The sequence below is a fragment of the Leptopilina heterotoma genome, unplaced genomic scaffold (assembly GCF_015476425.1).
Source record: "Leptopilina heterotoma isolate Lh14 unplaced genomic scaffold, ASM1547642v1 Lhet_278, whole genome shotgun sequence".
NCBI classification, from domain to species: domain Eukaryota; kingdom Metazoa; phylum Arthropoda; class Insecta; order Hymenoptera; family Figitidae; genus Leptopilina; species Leptopilina heterotoma.
Genome location: NW_025110986.1, coordinates 1,501,981 through 1,521,472, shown reverse-complemented (window position 1 = coordinate 1,521,472; position 19,492 = coordinate 1,501,981). Strand labels below are relative to the sequence as shown.

The 19,492-nt window shown below is 27.2% G+C and overlaps 1 protein-coding gene and 1 long non-coding RNA gene across 4 annotated transcripts in view; one reads left to right on the top strand and one right to left on the bottom strand.

Annotated features, from left to right (window-relative positions):
• The window catches only part of LOC122504070 (cadherin-23), a 123,442-nt gene that overhangs the window by 26,636 nt on the left and 77,314 nt on the right, over nucleotides 1-19,492 (bottom strand). For all 3 annotated transcript variants that reach the window (XM_043614962.1, XM_043614963.1, XM_043614961.1), the window contains exons 5-13: nucleotides 18,155-18,284; nucleotides 17,561-17,931; nucleotides 13,872-14,010; nucleotides 13,188-13,443; nucleotides 12,695-12,969; nucleotides 12,052-12,377; nucleotides 11,677-11,988; nucleotides 4,397-4,670; nucleotides 3,749-4,049 (exon numbers count right to left, since the gene is read on the bottom strand). In XM_043614962.1, coding sequence (XP_043470897.1) covers nucleotides 3,749-4,049; nucleotides 4,397-4,670; nucleotides 11,677-11,988; nucleotides 12,052-12,377; nucleotides 12,695-12,969; nucleotides 13,188-13,443; nucleotides 13,872-14,010; nucleotides 17,561-17,931; nucleotides 18,155-18,284 — 2,384 coding nt within the window. The remainder of the gene's footprint in view (nucleotides 1-3,748; nucleotides 4,050-4,396; nucleotides 4,671-11,676; nucleotides 11,989-12,051; nucleotides 12,378-12,694; nucleotides 12,970-13,187; nucleotides 13,444-13,871; nucleotides 14,011-17,560; nucleotides 17,932-18,154; nucleotides 18,285-19,492) is intronic.
• LOC122504072 lies at nucleotides 14,800-15,105 on the top strand. The gene is made up of 2 exons (XR_006301801.1): nucleotides 14,800-14,859; nucleotides 14,946-15,105. It is a non-coding gene; the product is annotated as an uncharacterized LOC122504072 (long non-coding RNA).

The window sequence follows — 19,492 nt, the reverse complement described above, 5'->3', positions numbered from 1 at the left end:
GTCGCTACTTGACCTGACATCGCATTCGCCGTCAATTACCTGAGCCAATTCAACACCTCTTTCGAAGAAGAACATTGGATTGCCGGAAAGAGGATCCTACGATACCTGAAGGGAACTGCAGACCATGGAATCAGCTACTCCAGGAACGGAACAAATCCCTTGGTTTACGTGGACGCAGACTGGGGGTCTTGTGCTGAAGCCCGACGATCATACACCGGTTTTGTTTTTATTTTTGCAGGTGGAGCTGTCAGCTGGGGATCCAAGAAGCAACGGACGGTTGCACTCTCGAGCACCGAGGCCGAGTACATGGGCCTCACTGAAGCAGCTAAGGAGGCTATCCACCTTCTACGTTTCATGAAGGAAATGGGGTCATCCGTCACAGAGCCAATCGTCATCTTCAATGATAACCAATCAGCGCAGAAGTTGGCCAAAAATCATGTGTTTCACGCCAGGACGAAACACATCGATATCCGTTACCACTTCATCCGAGATGCCATCAAGGACGGGGATATCAACGTAGTCTTCAAAGGCATACAGGACATGACTGCAGACATACTCACGAAAGGTCTCGTGAGCAATAAGCACGATCAGCATAAACTAGGCCTCGGAGTGATACCCGGTTCTGAAGGTCGCGTTCATCGCGATTTAGGGAAAGTGTTGGAGTTGAATCTCGCGCGCTAACAAGCGCATGCGTGACAACCGCGTTTGAACGCTTCTCATGGTCGAGGAACGCTTTGCGATTCTCATTCACTAACGAACAGTTGGAAAACGTTGTAGTCGCTCAATAAATTTAGTCGTCTTTTACGCACAAATAATTGTTTTACTGAGTTCCACCTTAACCATTTTTAACAGAAGACTTTGTCAAGAACAAGGAGGAAATAAGGTCAGAACAAGAACGGCACGGAAGAGTTGCGCCGGCGACTAAATGGGACCATTCATCTGCGAAGTCTGAAGCCGCAAGGTAGTTCTGTAGGTGGATAGAAGGTTCGAAACCCAAGGGATCAAAAAGAGGTTTTTAGTCGGTATTGGTGACTGCCTAAAGCAGCGTAAGTGGGAGCTTCCTGAGCATGCGTTAAAACATTTTCTTCTTCTGAATAAAATTTTTTTTTTTAATCAAATAATTAAGAATTAATAATTAACAGTTTTTTATCGAATCAATTTATTAGTGATAGGTAATTAATTAATTGATTAATTGTTCAATTGGTTACTCAGCTAATTAGCTGAACAGTTAATTTGATAAATTACCTTTTATGTTAATATATAATTTCGCTATTTAGTTATTCTCTAAACTAGATAATTAAATGATTACTTATTTTATTCATTACGTAAGTTCTTAATTTATTGAGTAGTCAATTAATTAGTTTGGTCCTCTATTAACTGATTAGTCATTTAGTTAATTCATTAGCTTCTTAAATAATTTAGTAGACAGTCAAATAATTAGATTAGAAAAACTAATTTGTTTATTTATATAACCCTTAGTCAGTTATTAAATTATTTATTTAATCATTTTTTCAAACAGTTAACTAAATAAATAGTTGATTAATTAATTAGTTAAACATGTAATTATCCTACTTGTTAATTTAATAATTTGTTATTAATTTAATTAATAGTAAAGACAATTCATTCATTAGTTAGGTATTTTATTAATTAGTTCGTTTCGTAGTTAATTGGTTGTACGATTAACTAATTGGTTAGGTTTATAGTTAATTTATTAGTTAAGTTAATTCTAATTAGTACAATTAATTAATACTATATTAGTTAGGGTAATTAATTAAGTTAATAGTTAGTTCATTAATTTGATAACTAATTAATTTAATTAATCACTTAATTATTTAGTTTTCCAATCATTTAATAAACTAATTGATTAAATTGTTGAGCAGTAAACCAACTTTTAGAAAATTATTTAATTCATTAATTACATAATAAACTGATTTTGTTCATTCCTTAATTACTTATAGTTAGATAATTAATTAATTCGTTAATAGTTTATTTCTTCAAACAGTTAATTGACTAAATTGTTAATTAAATATTATGTTCACAGTCAATTATCTTTAGTGTTAATATTATGTTAATTATTAACTAATTTGTTATTAATTTATTTAATAATGTAGGTAGAGGAGTATCGTCGAGGTTGGACCACTGTCTAGGTAGGCCACTCGCGTTTTTTGTCAAGTTCACTAGCGCCACATACGCGCATACTTGTCGAAGCTTGTCTTAGTGAAACCTATCTTTTTGTTTAATTACATTTTCGGAGAATCGAAAATTGTGTTTTCTGTGACGTCGGTACAAAAAAAGCTCAAAAAAAGTTTTGTGCATCATGTGAAAAATCATTAATAAAAGATAAAAAAAATTGAATCGTCAAGGCAAGCATGCAGAAATTAATATAATTGATCATCTTATTAATATTTTTATTTAATTTTATTAATATTTCAGTGCAAAGTTTTTTTTTATTTATATTTATTTTTTTTATATTGTTTATTTTTATTATTTTGTTATTTCATTAAGTTACAAACTGTAAACAATAAAGAATCAATTTTCCATAACTCCAAACATGTTATTTTTTTAACGATTAATGCCCTTTGAATTTTAAACATGGCCGACCTTGACTGTAAGGACCAACCTGGACTACAAATTTTTTTTCTAAATCTTTATAACTTTTTCATTTTAAAACCAATCAATTTACTTTGCACAGAAAAGATATTCCTATTAAACAGGAATTTCCAACCATATACTTCAATTGTCCAAATTCATTTTTTAAAAAAAGTTATAAACAAAAGTCAAAAAGTGGGCCGACCTCGACTATGTTCCCCTAATTAATTAATTGCTTAATTATTTAATTAATTAGCTGAGTTTTTAAATAATTAATTGTACAATTAATGAATTAATGAGTTCCATAACTTATTAATTTATTACTTAGATAATTATATAATTAATAAATTAGCAATTAATTAATTAAGTAGGTAATTTATTAATTAGTTAAAAGAGTAATTCTTTTTAATAATATCTGTTATTAATTTAGTTAATAAGATATTTAATGAATTAATTAGTTATATGTAATTAGTTCTAATGAATTAAATATAATAAATTATTTATAAATAATTAGCTATGATAAGTTTGTTATAAATAATTAGTAATAATTTATCAGTTATAATTAATTAGTTGTAAGTAAATAGTTCTAATTAAGTAGATATAAGTAATTAGTTCTTATTAATTAGTTGTAAGTAATTAGTTCTAATTATTAGTTACAAGTAATTAGTTCCAATTAATAATTATTCTGGTATAATAAATTAGTGACAAATAATTAGTTATAATTTATTAGTTATAACTAATCAGTTATAATTATTTAGTTAATAATTCTTTATTATTAATTATTATTTAGTTATAATTATCTAATTAGTTATAATTATTTCTTTATAATTAATTAATCACAATATTTATTCATTGATCGGTTAAGTAATTATTATTTTCTCTTAGTTCATGAAAACTGTAAAAATATTTCAAAATTAAATTATAAAACAACTTTTTAAGGATTGTTAACTGCAATAAAATTTAAATATCGAGTTACATTCGGACAGGTTTCAGTGTAGCCACTTAAGTTGTTGATTAGGTAATTAATTCATTTGACAGTGAGTTTATTCAATACTTATTGAATTAATTCGTCAATTAGTTATCTGAATAGTGTAATAATTTAATTATGATAATTCTTATATTTAATTAGTTAATTTTTGTCTTATAAAATTTTTTTTACCTTGGCGGCACACCTGAATCAGTTGCTCTAACAGTTAAATTTATCCAAGAATATTGTTCCCTGTCTATTTTATTAGCAACAACCATTTCTCCTGTTTCTGAATCGATATCAACTAATTCTGCTAACTCCCTTGGACTTTCTAGTGAATAAGTTATCGTACGATTTTTATCATCATCATATGCAACGACACTTGCAATATGAACACCATTTTTGCTGTTTTCAGTCACTGATCTTCTGTAAAATGGCCTTCGAAAATGAGGATTGTTGTCATTCTCATCCTCAATTATAATATTTAAAGTAGCTGAAAAATTTGAATTATTTATTATTTAAATTTTAATTTATCTTTTAGAGAAAAATATGCTAAATGCGCAAATAATTTGGATTCATAAATTTAGTTTAAAAATATTATTTCGACAAATTGCAAATTAATATACGAAAGATTTGTCAATTTCTAAGAGCACTGGCTATATTTTATTTAATTTATTTTTTTATTCAAAGTTTTCGAACAGTTGTATAAAACTTTTTATTAAGAGAGCGCTTAATTAAATTCCTTTGCAATTGAAAAGAATTTTCTAAACTTTTGTTTTGTTTTTTATTTCTGCGAAAAGTTTTATTTTTTCTCCCCGCACAGAAAATGAAATAATTTACCAGAGGCTGTTTGAGGTCCATTAACAGCTGCCAAATCCTCAACAACAAGACCAAGTTTTATAATTTCAACCCTCTCTCTGTCCAATAATCGTAACACTTGAAGTAAACCGTCGAGGGCATTCAACTCTAGAGCCGCCAGGTAATCGTATTCTTGAACACGGATCAAAGTTCCTTCCTCGTTTCTTGCTTCGGATGAGTTGGGATCGATTCTATACCGCAAAATCGGCGCAATGTCAGGATCACTTGCTACAACTCGATGAACATACGCTCCAATCTTTATTAAAAAAGCAGTAAAAACAAATTAAATTGAATCAATTGATTTTTTTATCGTTATTTTTCATTTGTACAGAATTACAATTTTATTTATTTGGTTTTAAGTTATCACATAGTTTATCAATTTTTAAAATTTTGTACGAAATTTTCAATTTTGAAAATTGGACGCCATATTTGTAATCAGCGACCCCAAAAATCCCTGAGTTAGTAATTTCATGTAATTTTATAGATTTTTCAATTTTTTCTTCCGCCATATTGAATGCGCCATTTTTAATTCTCTAAATTCGACTTTAAATGCGTAATAAGCGACCTCAAAAACTCCAAAGTGCAAAATTTATGTTAAAAACAAAAATCCAAAAATCGGACTCGAGAGATCGATATCTATAATTTTATTACGAAGGTTTAGAAAAAAAATCATTTTTGTAAAAAATTGTGACCTGTAGAGTGATTTGAAACGAAAAAGTACATTTTTTGTGCGTCATTTTGAATTCTCCAAATTCGACTTTATATGCATAATAAGCGACCCCAAAAACCCTCAAATAAGAAATTTCATACAGTTTTATTGATTTTAAACTTTTTCATCAGCGATATTGGATTCACCATTTTAAATTTTAAAAGTTCAAATTCATTTTCGTAATCAGCGACCCCGAAAACCCCAAAGTAAGTAATTTCATGCATTTTTATCAATTTAAAAATATTTTTGTCCGCCATATTGGATCCGTCATTTTGAATTTTACAAATTGGATTTCGTATTTGTAATCAGCGACCCCGAAAACCTCCAAGTGAGAAATTTCATACAGTTCTATTGATTTTAAACTTTCTCATTGGCCATATCGGATTCGCTATTTTGAATTGTTTTAATTTTAACATAATATTGCATCAGTTTTTCATAGTGAGGAGACAATTTTGCTAAGATATTGCCCCAGTATTGCCGAAGAACCGCCACAATATTGTCGTAATATCGTCAGAATAATGTCAAAATTAAGGTAAAACTTTTCTACAATATTGATACAAAAATGACACACGTTTGCCAGGAGTTATCAAAAATTTTACCAGTATAGTTTTAGTTTAGCCGCAATTTATAACAAAAATTTTGCCAATTTGTCGCAATTTAATAACTTTGCTGTAAATTTGAGCAAAGAATTTTGCCAGAGCCATGTTATATTTTGCCGCAATTTAACAATAATTTGGCATAATTATATGCTAGAGTATTGACAGTTTTGCTGAAATTTAGCAACTATTTTGCCCCTGTTGTGCCAAAATAGCGCTAATATTTTTCCACAGTTAAGACACAATTTTGATAAGATATTGCCCTAGACTTAATCAAGTATTGCCACAATTTTGCCGTAGTATTGTTACAATACTGTTGCAATTTAGACAACATTTTGTTAGAGTTTTGCTCGCTTCGCACTCATCTACTAAAACCTATTATTTACTACTTTTTTACGATTTGCTATTTAAATACTTTTTTTATACTGGTGACACTAAAAGATACTTTTTTCTATTTTATGAGAATTTACTCTAATTTAAATCCGCACATAGTTAAAATAAACAAATTATTCTTAAAATTTTAATAAAATTCTTTGCAGGAATTCAACTTTTTTCAAAAATACTGAAATTCTCAGCGCAAGAATTCAATTATTTTCGAAAATTTTTTTTAAATTCTTCACAGAAATTCAATTAATTAAAAAAATTTTAATTAGACATTTTTCACAAGAATTCAATTATTTCCGCAAATAATGAAATTTTTTGCTGAAATTCAATTATTTTCAATAAAAAATATTTTAATAAAATTTTACAGAAGAAATAATAATTTAAAAAAGTTTTAATAAAATTCTTCTCAAAAAATTTAATTATTTTCATAAATAATAAAATTTTTACACAAATTCAATTATTTGAAATACAATTTTAATAAAAATTTTTGAATAAATGCATTATTAAAATTTTTTTTTTAAATTCTCCGAAAGGAAAACATTTTTAAATAATTTTGATAAATTTTTGTAATAAGAATTATTAATCTATTTTTAAATATAATTGAAATTTAATTCCAGAAAAGAATTGAATTATTTACAGAATTTTTAATAAAAAATTCTTCAAAAACACATTTTAATAAAATTTGTTGCAAGAATTCAATTATTTTCAAAAATAATACAATTTTTAGAAAAAATTCAATTATTTACATAAATAATAAATTTCTCTACGGAAATACAATTATTTAAAAAAAATTTAATAAAATTATTCAAAAGAATTCCATTATTACCTTAAATTTGTTTAAATTCTTCGAAACAATTCAACGATTTTTCTAAATTATAAAATTCTTCTCAGGAATTCGTAGTAAATTACATTTGTGCACTTTTATTTAAATATTCCTTTTTTTAATACAAATTAAATTATTTTTATGAACTAAAGACTTTTCTTAGTTCTAAAAAAGATTAACTACTCAGTAAAAACAAATTTAGAAAAAATTAACATTAAAAGCTTTAAATGATTCTTTAAACGTGGCTGATTTTGAAACACGTAGTAATACGCACAATCACCCTAGTTAAATTTCAAAAAAATTTTAAATTAGTTATTAAAAAATCTGACACTTGTGGAAAAATAAATAAGTAGGGTCATTTGGAGTAAATGTAAACAAGAGGTAAATGTAAACAGTAGATGTTTTAGCTAAATTTACAAATTAAAAAATAAGTACGACGTCAATATTTTTACCTCAGCTCACCTACAAGATGTTCTGAGTATTGCCAATATTTTATTTTGACAATTAGCAATGCCATAGTGTAAGTTATCTTTTAATGCAAAAAAGATTGAAAATCAAAATTTTACTGTTTCAGTATTTTGTCTCGCATTTGCATAAAAATAAATTTAAAAATCAAACAAAAATATGTAATTCTTCCTTATTAATGCCCTAACAAAAATTGACTTTGATTTTTGATTTTCGTCAATTTAGTTAATAAATAATTAAGTGTTTACATTTACCCCGAGAATTCGAAAACTCGGGGTAAATGTAAACAGAACTTGAACTACATTTTAAAAGAAAATAATTAAATAAATTTGCTTCTATTTCACAATTTCATTAATTTAGCAATGTAAAATTACTTAGAAAAGGAAATTAGGTCCTCTTTAAAAAAAAATTTAATAGAAAAAAATTTTTTTTTTGAAAATTTGATCAATTTTTAAAAATATTTTTAGGTTCATCCGCCATTTTGAAAATTTAAAATTTGACTTCAAATTCGTATTTAGCGACCTCAAAAACCCCCGAGTAGCCAGATTCAAGCAAATTTGATCAATTTTTAAAAATATTATTTTTAGGTTCATCCGCCATATTGGATCCACCTGTTACACGGTTAAATTAAAACTATATTTATCATACAATATCTACATGAACGGGAACGTTTAGGTTTTATTTAATTATTTATAAATTATAATTTATCCTTTCTTGCTTCCCTGTACCAACCTAGCCTATGAACCTTGCCTGCCATAAACTGCATACTTGCGGAAGGTTTCTACGCAATATTAAAATAATTATTGGGAGAACTGATTTAATGTTGGATTTGTAACAACCTTTAAAGGTTTACAAAATAGAATGGAATTTCTATTCTTGAAATGTCCATTATTTCCAACTGACATTAATCCTATTTTAAGAGATTAATTTGAAAAATAAGTAAATAAATTAAAAATTGTATCAATAATTAAAAGAATACTAAAAGATATTCTTTTGTAAGAATAAAGGAAAAAGGGATTTATTTCAACATAGTGCAATGAACCGATTATATAAAATGCAAGTTTAGCAATTTTGGCATGGCAACAGGTCCAACGCCTTTTCCCCACCATCTTTTATTGCAATATTTTCCCACCTAATTAGAGTTCAATCAAATTATAAAAGAAGCATTAATGCCAATCCAATCAGTTCGGTTTCCGCAACCATAGAGGCTAAAACTCTGTTATCGGAATAAAAGAAATATTCTTAACCTATAACGTTCCCGTCCGGTACCGAGGACCCAAATTGGTTGTGTGCTTACACGAACAATTTGGTCGGACGAAAAATAAAATACCAACTTACTCCGAAGTCCACGGAGGCCGTTTTCAAAATTCGAGACAGCGAAGTAAATTTATTTAAAGTAGGGGAGACTGGGGTAAACCCGCTCACAGGGTAAACCCGCTCACTAGCGATTTTACGCTATAAACTCAACTTAAGATGGAGATATTGGTACTGTGAATAGTACTTAACATTCAACTTATATTAACGAACTTTCGTTTAGTTTCATGAATTCAACATAGAATCAGAGGCGATCAAATGTTTTTAGAGGTATCAGAAAAGAAACGTATTTTGGATTCTTAAGTTTTTCGATCATTATTTTTGAGTCTTAATTTATCTGGCAAATTTTTTTTGTTGCTATTGGATGTCCTTCTTCGAAGTACATATATAGTTTTGTCTTATTTTAAAAAGATTTAATTAAATTTATTGTGAAATGTGAGGAATACACCGGGGTAAAGTCGCTCACTTAGTTTTAAATTTAAAATTTAGAATAAAATAATTTCACGTATTATATTTTAACAATAACACAATTTATGACTTATTAAAACCAAAAAAAAACCAAAATTTTAACTACATTTCACTTTCTCTTAATAAAATATAACACTATTTAAATCCATAGTTGTAATTCATGAAATCTATGTTCATTATTTATTAAACCAATTTGTTGTTTATAGAAATGTTTATATAACTCATAAATTATCAATAATAAATCATACTTAAGACGGGAATAAGACGAACTTTAATATTTAAAAAATAAAAATGTTCCGTCTTGAAAAGATAAAGTGAGCGGGTTTACCCTGGAAAATTGTGATTTCGAAATTTGGTATATGTTTATTAAAAAATTTCTCTAAGTAAAACTAAAAAAGATAAATTAAAAACTCTTTTTTATTTTTTTAGTAGAAATCATAAGCTTTCAAATGATATAAATTAACTTGGATTTAGAGAATAATTTCCTAGATTTTAGCCGACCTGAAAAAAAGTGAGCGGGTTTACCCCAGTCTCCCCTAATACTTTATTTTTCTTGTTGAAAAACCGGCCGGTTTCGAAAAGTTACCGCGTCCGCCCTGTGTTCGAAGGTTTGGAAAGAAATTAGGAATATAGTAAATTTTAAAAACTATTTTGTGCGTGTGTGAATAAAAATTGTGAATTTCCGCCCGCCTGAAGAAGACTTCAAGGCGGTAGATTCTAAGTTCCAGAACTGGTAAGTCACTGTATCGTTCTGGTTTGGTTTTACCCCATCCTCCCTTTTATTGTTTGAGGGACGGATGAATTCTTTCATAATTCAAAATAAATTATAATTATTACTCTTAATTCTTTCTCTATTAATTTTCTACATCTTCCTTACCCCCCTCCTCTAATTAAATTCTGAATTTTTTTTAAGTAACAAGGAATAACGATCCCAATAAGATAAACAGAGCTTACGCTCTGGCAGTTTGGTCTCCTCCGCCGAACTGTAAAAATAGGGCCAACTCAAAAGCCCAAAAATAATTTTTATAATAAACAATTATTCAAATTATTTAAAATATTTTTATCGGTTCGTAACACCACCATTTTGAAATTTAAAAATTCGATTTTAGATTCTTATTCAGCAAAATAAAAAAAAAACTTCTTTTTACCAAGTTGAATGAAAATCTATTAAAATTTGTTCAAGTTATTCAAGTTTTTACATCACTAATTTTGTAATGGTTAATTGTTTATTTTGTATGATACATTATCAGTCAACTGGTTGATTTACTATACATCTACGAAGAATTTTTATCAGTTTTTCCATCCCTTAAAACAGTAGTATATTTGAAATAACTTGTTTCTTAAACCTCGCTTAACTTCAGTGGTGTTTACATTTACCCCGAATTTTAGGAAAATTTCAAAATCTCGGGGTAAATGTAAACAGTCATTTTCAGGCGATTCAGGTGCATCAATATTTTTTTGTACCTCATACAATTTTTCTAGGGAACTCTAGTAACAAGTTCATGCAAAAGAAATCCGTCCGTTTTACCTTTTAACAAAAAAAATAATGTTTTTGGTGAAAAATAGATATTCCGTTTACATTTACCCCAATTAGACCCTACTTATTTAAAATTTTTATTTAACAAAGATTATTCAATTTTTAAATAATTTAACTTCGAGTTTATGAAAGAAATTCATCTTATGGTAAATTGTAATTAAAAATTTTTGCGATAGTTAAATTCCCGTAAATAATTTAAAAAGTTTGAATTAAGTATTTATTTATTTGGTAATTTTGTCAAATATAATTGAAATAAATTTTATATTTTAAATTATTTAATTTTATTACTTTCAAAATTTATTTATAAATAGAATCGTATTTCTAAAGAATTCTACTTAAAAATTTGGAAAATAATTAAATTTTAGAAAAATTTAGAATTGATGTTATTAGCAGTATATGAAAAAACGTAAATATTTTTTTTATGGAAATCAGGAGAATGTCAGGGAAATTTTATATAAAATTTTTGTGAATCGACTAAAAGGAGTTTTTTAAGTCGTCAATCTTAATTTTTCGATAGCTACTTTTTACTACTTTTTTCAGTCTTAAAGCTAATTTTTGCTACTTTTTTAAAAGTAATTATTTATTGCGAAGTTTGGTTTTGCCAGATTTTTTCTCAATTTAGCAATAATTTTGTCACACTTTTGCCAAAATATTTTGCCAGAGTAGTGCTATAATTTTTTTGTGGCAATGCTACAATATTGCCACAATTTTTCCACAGAATTGCCACAAACCCCAAAAATTATTTACAATTATTTTGCTGTTCTATCGCCACAATTTTATCAAAATATTGCCATAGTTTTGCCAAAAAATTTCAGTACGCACAATATTTATAATTCTAACCAATGATATTATATGAAAAAAATGTATTACTATAATTATTATTAAAAAATGAATTTACTATTATTTATTTTTTATTTATCGTGTAATAAAGTGAAAAATAGAAAAATTTCTTCTCATTAGAATTACCTGTGTATTTTCTCTAATTGTCACTGTTCCGGGATCAATAAATGTTGGCGATTTATTGTTAACGTCGATAATGGAAATATTGACAACAACATTTGCCGTACGTTGAATTTCAGTTCCACTGTCAATGGCAATTACATTTAAAATATATCTCGTTGTTTTTGGTGACGTTAAATCCGGATCTAAATTCGATCCAGATGCGACTTTAATTATTCCAGTTTCCGGTCCGATAACGAATTTGTCTCCAGCTCCACTTTGTATTCGATATACTAATTTATTGTTTGGAGATGATAAATCTCTGTCCCAGGCTTTTACCTGAAAAAAAGAATTGAGTAAATTCTCTTCTTTTTGTTGAGACAAATAAAAAAAAATAATTACCTGTAATACTGTCGTGCCTCCGGGTACATCTTCGGGAATATTTTTTTTGTAAACGGCTCTTTCAAAATTTGGTCCATTGTCATTGACATCTTTGAAATAAATAATTACAGGCACATCGGAACTTAAACTTGGCGTGCCCATATCTTTGGCTCTAATTGTCAATCGTAGGGGGCGAATGGCTATTTCCATTTGTCCTTTATTGGCGGGTAGTTTTTCAAAATCCATTGGCATTGATGGTGTAATTATTCCTCTCGTTGGATCGATCGTAAAATTACGGGAATATTCACTATTTACGATCGAATAAACGACTTCACTGTTTCTCGTTCCTGAAAAATGGTTTTTATTTTTCGTTTTCAATTTCAATTTTTGTTACTATTTTTTATTGCATAAAGATAAAATATTATCCTATTACTTTTCTGGTTTGAATGTTTTTTCTTGTTTTTCATTAATTTTGTCTTCTTTTCATTATTTTTATTTCTTAATAAATAATTAATTAAAAATAATTATTTTCATTTATTTATAAATAAAAATAATTAAAATTTAATTAATTGAAATTTAATTTCATTCATTTTTATTTCTTTGTTTTTCATCACGATAGTTTATATGAAAAAATAAAATACAATAAAAACTTAATTTAATTTACCGTTCAAATCAATGTCAAAAGCCTCAACAATTAATGGCGATTCAAATTGTTCTTCATTCTCGAGTAAAACGATTTCGTATTTATTTTGCAAAAAAACGGGCGCATTATCATTAACGTCAAGAATATTGACAATAAGTTGGGCTGTGTTTCGATTTCCTCTTCCCAAATCGTCGCGTGCCTCGACAGTTAAATAATGTCGAGACACTAATTCTCGATCGAAACTTGAGCCACTTTCTTTCACTGTAAGTACGCCACTCAAAGGATTCAGAGATAATCTGTAAAAATTATAAACCACTTTCTTTTATTCGAAATTATGCTTATTTAGTTTTTATTTTAAACTTAAACACTGTAAATTACTTTAAATGTTTCACTATTACTAAATAATAATTAGTTAATTTAATAATTAATTTATTAATTAATTAAATTTAATTGATGGATTTCTCCTATAAGAATGGGAGAATGGAAAGAAAACATTTTTTTGCTTGAAACTTACACGTGAGCGATGCTGCCTCCCAAATTTGTATATCTAATTCCGAAAGTTCCAAAATTCCCACTGTCAGCGTCTAAAGCCTGCACCCAAGCAACTGTTGAGCCAATTTCACAATTTTCCGGTACCGATACTTCATATGTGTTCTGAGTGAATTCCGGATAATTATCATTTTGATCCTTAATGTAAACTGTTACTGGCACAATACTATATTTTGCCGCTGGGGTTACAATTTCTCTGGCAATTAATGTAAAATTGACAACTGAAAATTTTTATTCTTTTTAAAAAAATTAAAATGTCAAAAAATTTTTATTTAATTATTTTACATGATATTTTAAAAATTCTACAAAACAAAATATTTCAAAAACTGCACACAAAAAAATAATAATAAAAATTAATAAAAAATTTAAAAAGTTTTAATTATTCTTCAAATTTAAAATTTTAAGAAATTTTCAAAACTGAAAAATTTTTATACTTTCTTAATCAAAATTTTAAGTTTTGAAATTGAAAAACTTGCTTCAAAAATTTTTCATTTTAAAAAATATGCTTAAAATTTACAACGAATAATGATATTTTAATTCATGTTTGATTTAAAATTATTTTTGAAATTAAAAAAAATTAGGCAAATGAAATTTTTGAATCTTTAAAAAGGAAATTGAATAAAAATTGAGAAAGTAATAATTTATTTACCAGTTCTCTCTTCAAAATCTAGTTTTGAAGTATTTTTAACACGAATTAAGAATGCAGCTTCATTGATTCCACGCGATGGGGTGATGTCGAAAATTCCATTATCTCCATCAATGAACATTCCAAAAGTTCCATTCGTCCCCTAAAACAATAATATCTTAACCAATTCCACATTTGCAAAATAACATTTTAATTATAGCAGAGGTCACGAGAAAAATTATTTATTCCATTTTTCTTATTTAGGCTGTTTTTTTTAAATACATTTTTTAAACTTAACAATTCAAACAGGAATAAAAAAGCCCCACCCTACCCTAATTATTAATTGTTATTAAATATTAGTTAATTAAATTAAAAAAATCTGTGTAAAATAAATTCTGACCTAAATTCGACCTATTTTAGTTTTTACCTGAAAGTTAAATTTCAACTTCGACATTTTCCCTCTGAATATTATTCACTTTATGACCTAAAAAATTTGACCTAAGTTTTAAAGTTAAACACTCTCCCCAAACTCTGTTAGTTGGCCTAAAATTAAAGTTTAGGTATTTATTATTTTCTCTAATTTTTATTGACCTAAATTCGCCTTTTGATCACTAACATTTGACCTAAATATTATGGTTGAATTTAAATTTCGACCTATATACCTAAACTGTATAGTAAATTCACGAATTATTATTTTTGACCGAAAAGTTTAATTTTATGATCAACAATTCCCCTCTTGTTTAGTTTTAAAAACTCGTAGTATGACCTTAAAGCGGTCACTTCATGTATTTTTCAATAATTAATTATATTTAGAATAGGGAGCTCCTAGATGATACTGATTGTCTAACATTTCTGCAATTTGGTCATTTTCGTGTTCTCTAGGAGTGGGGCATTGATTGATTTGGGTTTGATTGTCGATTTAGGAAAATTCAATTTTATTCGAGTTTTGCCTTTTGTCGACAACACCAGAAAAATAGCCGTGCTCTCACGTGCCGGCCGAGGACACGGAAAGGTGCATTATTTAATTTTCAAGTGTCTTTATGTCTAATTTATTTGAGTTAAAGTTTATAAATTTTGTTTATTTTCTTTTATTTAAAGTGTGGCCGTTATAATAGTCCCCAATTTTAATTATTGTCATCCATGATATCTATCTTGCTGGATTTTGAAACAGTAGTCAACCAGGACTCCCATGGTATAAGGGAAACTTTAATACATTCCTGGAATCTGGATAATTCTGGTCACTCCACACTGAATGGTTTGAGAGATGAGTACCGTTATTTTATGAAATTGTATATTTATTATTGTTTATTTAATTTTCGGGATCTATACGATTTATTTTTATTAGGAGCAAATTTAAATTCTTAGACAAAAAAAGGTGAACTCGAATCATTTTATTTCTGTATTTATATGTTTTATTTTATGTGAAATTTAATTGAAATATTTATTGTATGTAATAATTTCATTTATCTATTTATGTATTCGTGTTTTTGTGTGTATGTGACTGAGACGCGTCTCCAAATTTAATTTGTTATAGAGAGAATATAATCTTTGGACTATAGATAAATATTAATAAATTGTCAAATATTATAAAAATTAATTCTTTTATTTTTATTTATGTAAATTTGCATTATTCTTTGTTGTAAAAAATGTTTATATATGTAATTAATTGAATTGATCTTTAATTTAAATTGATTCTTTTGTAATTTAACTGTTCCTTAATATTTTCACAAATAAAGAGATTAAAAATTTGTTACAACCTAAACAACCTTGACCCAAGTTTTCAAACTACATATATTCCATAAAGTTTGCTAGTTCACCTAAATTTTAATATTCGATTTTCGTGTCCTCTATTTTTTTATTTGAATTAATTTCTTTACAATTTTTATTTAACCTATAGTTTGAAGCAAACTAATTTTCAAATTAATCATTATTATTATTAACTATTACTTAATTTAAATAATCCAACTAAGTTAATTTAAATCTGAACTAAATTTAAATTATAAATTGTTAATTGATTTTAAAAATTTAAATTTTAAATTTAAAAATTTTCTTTGGCTTCCTCACCTGTGAAATGTACCTAAATTTTAACGTTATGTTTTACTTCCCCCCAGGCGTTTAATGACCTAAACTTTGGTACTATTATTATTGACTGGTGATCATAAAATGACCATCAGATAAATATAGAAAACAATAGAAAGCATAAAATTTAATTTTTTAGCTACACACTAACAATTTATAATTTAAATTTAGTTCAGATTTAAATTAACTTAGTTGGATTATTTAAAAATTTAAAATCTGACAAGTATCAGATGAACGACATAAGAAAGAAAAGAAAAAGAAAAAAATTTCGTCAAAGCATTAAGTTAAGGAGCATTTTACAATTTTGGATAAATCTAAATAAAAAATTAGGTCAAAATGGCTTATTAAGAAGAAAAGTAGAACATTAAAATTGTGGTTAAAGCAAAAAATCTATGTTAAATCAAACTTTAAGTTTAGGAACAAGAATAAATTAAAAGATTAAAAGGATGAATTAACAGGTCAAAAAGAAACTGGGCAAAATAAAAATTTAGGTCACAATGATATATTAAAAGGAAGGCTGAAATTGTTTAATTGTTTAAGGTTAAAATTGAGATTAAAGAAAAAACAACATTTAGGCGTTTAAAGCAAAATTTAGTGCAAGAAGTAAACGTAATTTTACAATTAAGTCAGATTAACATGTCCAAAACAAAATAGCAACATTAAAATTTAGGTAAAAGGAATGACAAAAAAAGGAATTAAAAGATTGAAATTTAGATTTTAAAAAATGTAGGAGAAGGTGCAGAAAGTATATTTATAAAGGCAAATTAATGGTTGAAAAGCTCAAAATTAAAATTTAGGTCAAGTTAAAAGGAAGTGTTAAAGGTTAACATTTAGGTTAAAGCAAAATTTAGGTTAAGGAGTAAACGTAATTTTACAATTAGGTCAGATTAACAGATCAAAAACAAAATAGTAACATTAAAAATAATTTAGGTCAAAATGAATGATTAAAAAAGGAATTAAAAGGTTGAAATTTAGATTAAGACAAAATTTAGGATAAGGTGATTAAAAATTAGGTCAAAATGAATTATTAAAAGAAAAGAATTAAAAAGTTGAAATTAAGGTTAAATAAGCAATATGTAGTTTATGGTGCAGAATTAATTGTTTTTCAATTAATGTCAAATAATTCGCAGGTCAAAAAGAAAATAACAACATTAAAATTTCGGTCAAAATGCCAAATTGAACTCACTAAATCTGAATCAGTGAAATTTGACTGAGAATCAGTGAATCAGTGGAATTGCACTGAAAATCAGTTAAAAATAACTGAAATTTCAGTCATTTTCCACTGAATCGCCAATTAAAAAACTACTGAAAATATCAGTTATTTTTTAATTGGCCAATCAGTAAAAAATGACTGAAATTTCAATCATTTTTAACTGATCTTCAGTGAAATTTCACTGATTCAAATCGCGAGAATAGAGTCACTGATTCTCAGTCAAATTTCACTGATTCAGTTTTAGAGAGAAAGAAAGTGATTAAAAAATGTTAATAATTTATGTTAAAGCACCGTGAATAGAACAGTGAAATTTCCAAATCCAGGTAAAAATTAGGTCAAGTATTGTGTTTCGTTTAATATTAAGTTTCATATATAATAAAAGCACTTGATAGTGCCAATGGCAATAAAGTGATAAACTCACCAGATCGTGATCATAAATTTCTGGAATCGCATCGCCAATAAAATTGACCGGTGTATTTTGTGGTGCATTCTCATTAATTTCGGCGATATATCTTGAACTTCGAAATGTTGGTGTTTCGTCATTAATGTCAGTGAGAATAACAGTGACTTCAGTTGATACTGATGGTGGCGGTATTACTACACTTGATATTTCTTTGACGGTAATTTTCAAGATAAAAGTACCATCACTATTATCAACAGCCTCTCGATTCAATTGCGCTATAGTGAACACTAAACCCGAAGTGGGTTCAATATCGAACAAGTGTTTTGGACCCTCAGTGATGCTGTACGTTATCTTGTTATTTATACCCTTGTCGCCATCAATTGCACGAACTGTTCATTTTTTTAAAAAATATTTTATTTTATTTTATTATATTTGTAATAATAAAAACTACATATAAATAAAAAAAATCATATAATTATAAATATTATAAATTTAATTAAATAATTATTAATGAAGTCAATTGTTCTTAAAATTATCCAATTGTAATAATAATAATTTTAATTTATTATATAATTATGATTCAATAATAGTATTCGAAAATTGAAAAAATACCTTGTAAAACAGGTGTTCCAATTCTGACATTTTCACTGATTCTGGCAACAGGGGTCATTGCAACAAATTCCGGAGGTTGGTCCTCCACATCCTGAACTTTTACTAAAATTGCGGTTGTTCCTGTATTTACCTACAAGATTCGAGTTTTATTAACAACGAAACTAGTAAATAATTAAATTAAATAATTAAACTGCAAATTGAATTCGGAATCACAACACTGGATTTATAGAAAATATCTGATTCCAACTGGAATTCCATTAGAATTTTGATTCCAATCGGAATGACATTGAATTTTTAATAAACTTCTGGTGTAATTTCGCAAGGATTCTTAGCAGATATTCAACAGAATTCCGATTTTAACTGTAATTCCAGCATAAATTGAAAATTTCAACGAAATACCCGCCTAAAATTTATCTAAAATTCGACGTTATTCAGATTGAAATGAGAATTGTAGTGGAATTCCAGTTACAATCGAACATTCACTATAGAATTCCATTATCTCGATTCCGAATTCCACACTCGATTTTTTAATTTCATTTGCAATTTAAATTTCGATATGAATTCGGATGAGAAAGAATTCCATACAAAGTGCTCTAACAAATTTCTTTTGGAATTTCGATTGGAATTTTAATAAAGTTCTGATTGGAATGGAATTCAGGCAGGAATTCCAAATAAAAATACATTTTAATCGTAATTATATCAGAATTCCAATCGGAATTCCTACAAGCATTTTAAAACGAATTTTTCCACGTGGCTTGGATTTAAATGGAATTTTCTCATCGGAAATACAATAAAATTCCTGTGAAATTATCAAATTACTGATTTTGATCGGATTTCAAAAATTGTATAGGAATTCCGATACCAATTTAAATCCAATTTTCACAGAAGTTTTATATTAATTTCAATGAAACTTTAGCAGAATTCTGCCAGCAATTGGCAGACAATCGAAATTCCGTTTAAACAATTTTTTAGAATTGCGTTGAAATTCCAAATTTAACAAATATTCATGGAATTTGGAGAAAATATTTATAAAGAACTTTGCGTAAAACTTTTCTATTTTTAGATTAAATTTATTTATAGGAAAAATAAAAATCTTTTTTAAAGGCTCAAGTGAAAAGTTTTCTGGAAAAGTACTACTAGAAACACTTTCTGGGGAATCTTTTCCGTTTGTTTTAAATTCCATTCAAAATCCAATAAAATTCAAGTGAAATTACTAATTGTTATCGGAATTTGGAAATAGTTATTGCAATTCCGATAATAATATCCATTGAAGTTTTACAGAATGTTTATCGCATTATCAATGAAACTCTGGCAGAATTCCATCCGTAATTGAGAAGG